Genomic DNA, 6471 nt, shown 5'->3' with positions numbered 1-6471 from the left:
GTGCCGCCATGCATGCTCTCCACAGTCGATGACACAGGCTGGTTTGACTGGTAGGTAGGCTGGTATAGGTCCCATTGTCTCGCCTTATCGACTGCTACTGGTAGTGAGAGGCAGGGAGGGGGCCCGAGCGCAGTGTGGAGCTGGTCATCTGTAGTTGCAAACTCGGTCTGCAGGCTGAGTGACCGCAGCTGCTGTGCGCTGGCACCTTCGCTGTCATCTTGTAGAGGCAGAGGAGTATTAGGCATGACTGACTGTGGGAAGGGAAGCTATAGCCTTGCAGGTGTGCTGGAGGCTGTCGCAGCCTTCCTCCTCCTTGTATTCCACCTTCATCTGCTGCTGTTCTCTGCGTGTCCATGGTGCCGCCGTGGGTGAAGTACTCCGGCTCAAAGGACCAATATTGAAAATATAACGTGTTGTAATGTTGTTTGCTGGAGCCACTTCATCCACAACAGCACACCCCGGTCAGAGAGCGGACACAGAACCAAAGAACAGTCCTTTGTAGTTTAATGTTGGTATCAAAGGATTATAGGGTTTCTTCAGTACAGGTGATTTCCATCCAGTTCGTAAGGCTGAATGAAACAATGAGCATCCACACAAGGATGAGAATGGTATTGGGTGAGTCTAGCCAATTATTGAGTGAGTGGTTTTCATCCAGTTTGTAAGGCTGGATGAACAGTGAGGAATTGAGTGAGTGGTTTTCATCCAGTTTGTAAGGCTGAATGAACAGTGAGGAATTGAGTGAGTGAGCGAGTGGTATTCTGCAACAGATAAGCAGAACATACAATAATTAACAGAGGTACATACTTACTAATCATAACCTGAACACACACAACTAAAGATGCTATCTAGCATAGGCTCAATTAGCCGCATGGACCAAACATAACACAAGTAATTGGCAGAATGCAATGGCATCCAGAATATACACAACTGAAGAGATGCTATAGCATATTAGCATAGCTCAATTAGCAGCATGGATCAACACAACGTAGCAAACCAAATCATAGTCACACATGCATGTCACAGCATCTCAACACATAAGGCAGGCTACATATGACATGTATCTATCATTACCATAGGCACTATATTTGTAGGCTATTGGTGACTTACTTATTTCATGAACGCACTCTCTCACTGGGAAAGCAGACAGCAATGGAACACATGGGTGGCAAGATGGCCGCTGTATTTAAACCCATTAGGACCCCTGGGCTGTCCAGAGAGATGCCAGACTATAAATAATAGGACCCCTGGGCCATCAAAGAAGTGCCTGAATGGAAATGGAAACACAGCATAAGAAATAGTGGGGAATTTACAACACTAAGACTCAGTAGGGAGTGTTGCACATTGTACAGAGTAGACTTAGTTACCTAAGTTATATATATTTACACATGAGGTTGACCAGGTGGGGCTGTAAATACTGTGACAAACTTGTGTGGTTGTAGTGTTGACGTGAAACCATAAATTCAAGGTCCACAACCAGAGAAAAGAAAATGGTTTTATTTCTGTTTGTGGGAAGGAAGGGGTTAATGCACACAGCAAGCCAAGCTCCCAACAGCAAGCTCTAGGCCCAGTAGCAAGGTTCTGTACACAGAGACGAGTCCTCCTTCCAAAACAGATCATACACAGCACATTAATGTTCTTTCTACTCACGTCCACCATGGATTTGGTGATCAAGGTTCTCCAATCTTCTCTGCCTGTTCGCCCTTTTCTCCCTCTCCAATCAGTGCGGTAATGAGCCGCAGCCGTGGCCCATGAATAAGACACAGGTGACACCGATTGGGACGGAACTCCATATACTGATTGTTGTACAGGCCGGTTTTGTCACCGAAACTCCTAATATGGGCATAGACACACACAGTGGGAAACGCACATATCTGCTCTCTATCACCTCCCCTCTCTTGCTCCTCTGCCGGCTGCCACAATACATAATTATGCCTCACCTGTCCGGCTGATCAGACCCTCACCTTTAAAATGTATATTTTATCTTTTTCTTTACCTTTTACCCCATTCCCCTGTGCTGCTATGACCCCTGAATCTCCCTAAGGCGGGGCTTAATGAAGGAAAATTGTATCTTATGAACCAGGTTTTGACAAGGGAGAGATCGGCTGCATCGGTACCCCCAGAAACTCTGGCCAGAACGTCATCCGAAGGAGAGCAAACCTCTAGTGAACTGCAGACACTATTTCCTCAACTATTTCATCTATTGCTGAAGAAATAGCTCAGCAATACACTAAAGGTCTGCTTTCTTGGGGAGGCGATACAGCTGAGCTCTTGAGACATGTTGGTAAGTTTTATGTCAGATTATCACGTGTCCTCCTCACAACAGAATGATAGGATTCAATTAAAAACTCTGTGAATTGCCCCTTTAAGGCTTTGTGTTTACTGTGATGGATTTACAGGCAATGTTCAAGTCAGTTAAAGTTGTTTCTGTGCATAATTGTCATACTGTACCATAATGTATGATAGCAAATGGTGATCTTCAGAAGGTAGGAAAGCTGATATCTCCAACTACACTCTGTGCAGACACCACCAGCGGCACGGTAGCGGCACGGTGGTGTAGTGGTTAACACTGTCGCCTCACAGCAAGAAGGTCCAGGGTTCGATTCCCGCTTGGGGACCAGGTTTCCATGATGCCAGGTACCCAGGTGGGGTATCTCCCAGGCCTTTCTGTGTGGAGTTTGCATGTTCTCCCGTGCTCGCAAAGGGTTTCCCCCTCGATAAAATAAACCCAATGGAAAAACATGCACAACAACAGATCGCTAACGCTGTGGCGTCCTTGACGAAGACGGGCAGGAGCACTTGGATTGGTCCCCGGGCGCGGCTCTCGCCGACGCCTGTCTGCTCCCGGCTGCCCTTGGGGGGAAGGACGACGGGATGGGTTAAGCGCAGAGACTAATCGCATCGCCGATCCTACAAAAAACAATGCATGCGAGTGTGTTCCGGTGTGTGTGTGACGTGCTAACCGTGTGTGCTAACCGCTAACATTGAGGATAATTCCATGCCAATTAAAGACCTCTGAACAGGTCCTGCATTATTATTATTATGCATTATTACCAGGACAGGTGTAAAGGAGAGGGGCAGCCTAGGCAATAATGGCATAAACTGAAAGTATTATCCTTTAACTTGCTGCTGTACTGATGACTACCACCAGATGGTGTTGCTGAACACAATGGGAATTGACTCCAGGTTTATTGGAATCACTTTTAAAACTCTTGACATTGTCAATGAATCTCTCTCTCTAATAGTCACACACTCACTCACTCACTGCCTAACTCACTCACCACATCTCTCGTGTTTTAGATGTGGAGTTTAAAGGCATTTTCTGTCTATCAAAGGGAAATTAGATCTCCATCTCCCTCCCTCCCTCCCTGGCAGTTCGTGTCAGACCTTCACACTGTGTTTCACAATAGAAAGTGAGGCAGTGACTCATATTGTTTAGTGCCTGCATGGTGGTGGTGAACATGGCCTGACATGGGTGTTTGTTCCTTACCATGTGTCATTGTAGGAATGTCAGTGGATGAATGAAATTTGCGAAAGGATGAGGGATGGAGTGAGAGAGCGATGAGGAGGAGAATGACGTAGGAGGATGGATTTCCTAAAACCATCTAGTAGGAGCTAAAGTCATTATTCTATTGATTGACTTTTACTAACCATTACTATCCATTGCCTCACAGAGATTTCAGTAATGAATGGATGAATGGGACTCATGCTTTGATGCTTTAAATGTCATCCTGCTGTCATTTTGAGTGTGTGTGTGTGTGTGTGTGTGTGTGTGTGTGTTTGTGTGTGTGTGTGTGTGTGTTGTATGCTTGACTTAACTTAAACTGCGCTCTCTGATCCTTTATTATCTATTTCAAGAGCAAGATTGATAGCAGTGCCAGTGAAACACACATGCATACACACACAAACACACCGATTTTTTAGGAGGCTCGCACATATACCACGACCAATCCGCAGCTGCATTCCACAAGTTGTCATGGGAATTTCAGTGTGGATGGAATAGCTTTGTTGGCTGTGTGTGTGTGGGGAAGGGGGTGCCAAAAAGAGTTGACAATTTGTCCTTTTGCACTCTGCAGTTCTGCAGAATCAACAAAAGGTCTCTAGTGTGTCAACAACCATAACCATCATATAGACTACAAAGTGACGATTACAAATTATGTCCTTATTTTGCATACTCTTTCATCTTCCTGCACGTGGGTTGTAAGTTGTTTGTCAAATCTTATGGCGGGAGTTCAGTTTTAACAGGTCCAGTCAGGCTTGGGGCAAAAGAGCGCAAGGCATTGCTCCCATAATGCATTCAGCCTATATTGTACGTGTGTGTGTGTGTGTGTGCGTGTGTGTGTGCGTGTGTGTGTGTGTAGCCTACTGTGTGTTGGGCGGGAGAGGAGGGCGTGTCGCGGGATCTATAAATGCCATGTGCGAGCCCCCCAGATGTCTACAAGAGCCATAACAACCAGCTTTACGCACGTGAAAACCCTGCTATTTTCGGTAAGTAAAGGGCCTGTGTTAGCAAGGGCATTCTGGAAAACATGTGTGGCTCTATTGGATGAATAGGACCACGGTATGGCTGTGTGGCACACACCAGAATGAGTCGCCTACGTTTACAGTGGGCTACGGAGGCAACCTTTCAGCGCAGGACAGCACAGACCTCAGTCTGAATTGCAGTGGAATTGTTCAAATTAGACAGCAATTCATGTTCATGGAACTTTGATCGTGTGTTCAGCTGTATTCTTTATTGCAAGTCAACAAAGGTTTTGTTTATATCAATAATAGATTCAACATTTGATATTTAGAAACTTTATTATTTCATGCAGTCACGAGACTTTTCTTTTTTTTCAAGTACCGGTATGTATTTTCTTCCCCTGCAGGTTGGACTTGCTTCGTCTCGAGGAAATGCAGTTCCTGAGGACTCTCGCGCCCTGGTTGCTGCTGGTCTGTCTCGCCTGGCAGGTCTCTGTGTCCACCTGCGCGCGGGACCGGGGGCAGCGGAGGAAGGGAGAGGGGGGCCGAGGCGCGGCGGAGCAGCAGTCACCTCCCGGCAGAGCGCAGAAGGCTGCGGCCACCAGCGGCCAATTCACCACCAAGGAAAAGTTTCGATGTAGGTGGGCGGCGCAAGAGGACAGCGACATGATGGTCAAGCTGGGTGTCACTTGCCAGAGCCCGGATGCAGCACGACACGCCGACGGAGTCACAGATTTTACGTGTGAATACATCGCCAAACCTGCGACGTGCCCGGGCTACGGCTCAAACCCCGCGGGCTTCTGGAAACAAGTGGCCCGCGCGCTGAAAAAACTGCAAAACAAACTGTGCACGGATGACCGCGCGCTGGTCAGGGCCGGGATGTGTAAGCGCGCGCCCCGAGACGCGCACTTCAAACTGGACCGTGAATCCTCTGTGGCCTCAGCTCTGCAACCTGAAGGTAGAATGAGGCAGCAGGAAACCTCCACACCGCGGACTCCCACCACTTCAGCCGCTGCCGCCGCCACCGCCACCGCCACCACCGCTGCTGCCACCACCGCCACCACCGCTGCCGCCACCACCACCACCCAGACGCCCGTGAGAGCGACCACCGAGAAATCCTGCACGGAGAGCGTGGATCAGAAGAAGCTGGCAGAGGAGTATTGCAGCGGCTCATGGACCAGCTTCTGCGCGTTCTTTTTTGCTGTCATACAAAGCGGGGACTGCTGATGCAGAAACACAGAACTCGGTGTTGGACTAATTGACGCACCAAGGATTTTGTTCCATCTGGCCGAATCTGTTGAGCAAAAGACTTTATGACATATAGCAATGTTTTGTAAGCTATGGAGAATGATATTGTCGGCTACCTCTGGCCAATATGATCAGCAAACCACTAACAATGAATACTGTTAACTAAATACATGCTGTATTTATGCTGCACAAATAAATATTTTCTATTTATACAGTTTCTGTTGTTGCTTGTACATTTAAATTATCATGTAAAAAACGATGACAAATGTAAGCTCATTGTGGCTATTATGAGTTGAATAGTATTTTTTCCCTAATATTTTAGTTTAATATATTTCAGGAATAGATTTTAATATACTGAAGGCCTTGATTGTGAACAGTAAATGAGACAGAGCTACAAGCCTGTGTGTGTGTGTGTGTGTGTGTGTGTGTGTGTGTGTGTGTGTGTGTGTGTGTGTGTGTGTGTGTGTGTGTGTGTGTGTAAAGGAGGAACACTAGACACACCCCTTGTACTTACTTACATAATGTGCAATATAAGAGAAAGAGAGGTGGTGTGTATTTATGAGAGAGACACTTGAGTATGTGCTGTATGTATGTATTTCTGCCACTTGTCTCAGGGCCAGTGGAGCGGAGTGACAATGAACTCCCAGTCATCTTGTACCATAATATAAATAATAATAAAAACCTTAAAGCTGCACTAGGCAACTTTGGATAAATGAGCCAGAGTGAGTTTACCTGCCCAGCTGAAATAGAGCAAGCTCTGCATCA

General features: G+C 46.8%; 1 protein-coding gene across 2 annotated transcripts; it reads left to right on the top strand.

The window, feature by feature from the left end:
* Nucleotides 1-4441: 4441 nt before the first annotated feature.
* Nucleotides 4442-5890, top strand: fgfbp1b (fibroblast growth factor binding protein 1b). Of its 2 annotated transcripts, none has more exons than XM_084318608.1 (2): nucleotides 4442-4485; nucleotides 4866-5890. In XM_084318608.1, exon 2 carries the CDS (start codon nucleotides 4891-4893, stop codon nucleotides 5683-5685), a length of 795 nt encoding a protein of 264 aa, XP_084174734.1. In that variant the 5' UTR covers nucleotides 4442-4485; nucleotides 4866-4890; the 3' UTR covers nucleotides 5686-5890. The 2 variants fall into 2 exon arrangements, with proteins under 2 accessions (XP_084174734.1, XP_084174735.1); XM_084318609.1 differs by lacking the exon at nucleotides 4442-4485 and adding an exon at nucleotides 4619-4748.
* Nucleotides 5891-6471: the final 581 nt, after the last annotated feature.

This window comes from Notolepis coatsorum (genome assembly GCF_963971535.1).
Source record: "Notolepis coatsorum genome assembly, chromosome: 7".
In the NCBI taxonomy this organism is placed as follows: Eukaryota; Metazoa; Chordata; class Actinopteri; order Aulopiformes; family Paralepididae; genus Notolepis; species Notolepis coatsorum.
Note: the sequence above shows the minus strand (reverse complement) of the source record. Positions and strands in the feature narration are given on the sequence as shown.

Bases quoted from the DNA above. Each gene is read 5' to 3' on its own strand.
- fgfbp1b (XM_084318608.1), top strand. From the start codon at position 4,891: ATGCAGTTCCTGAGGACTCTCGCGCCCTGGTTGCTGCTGGTCTGTCTC.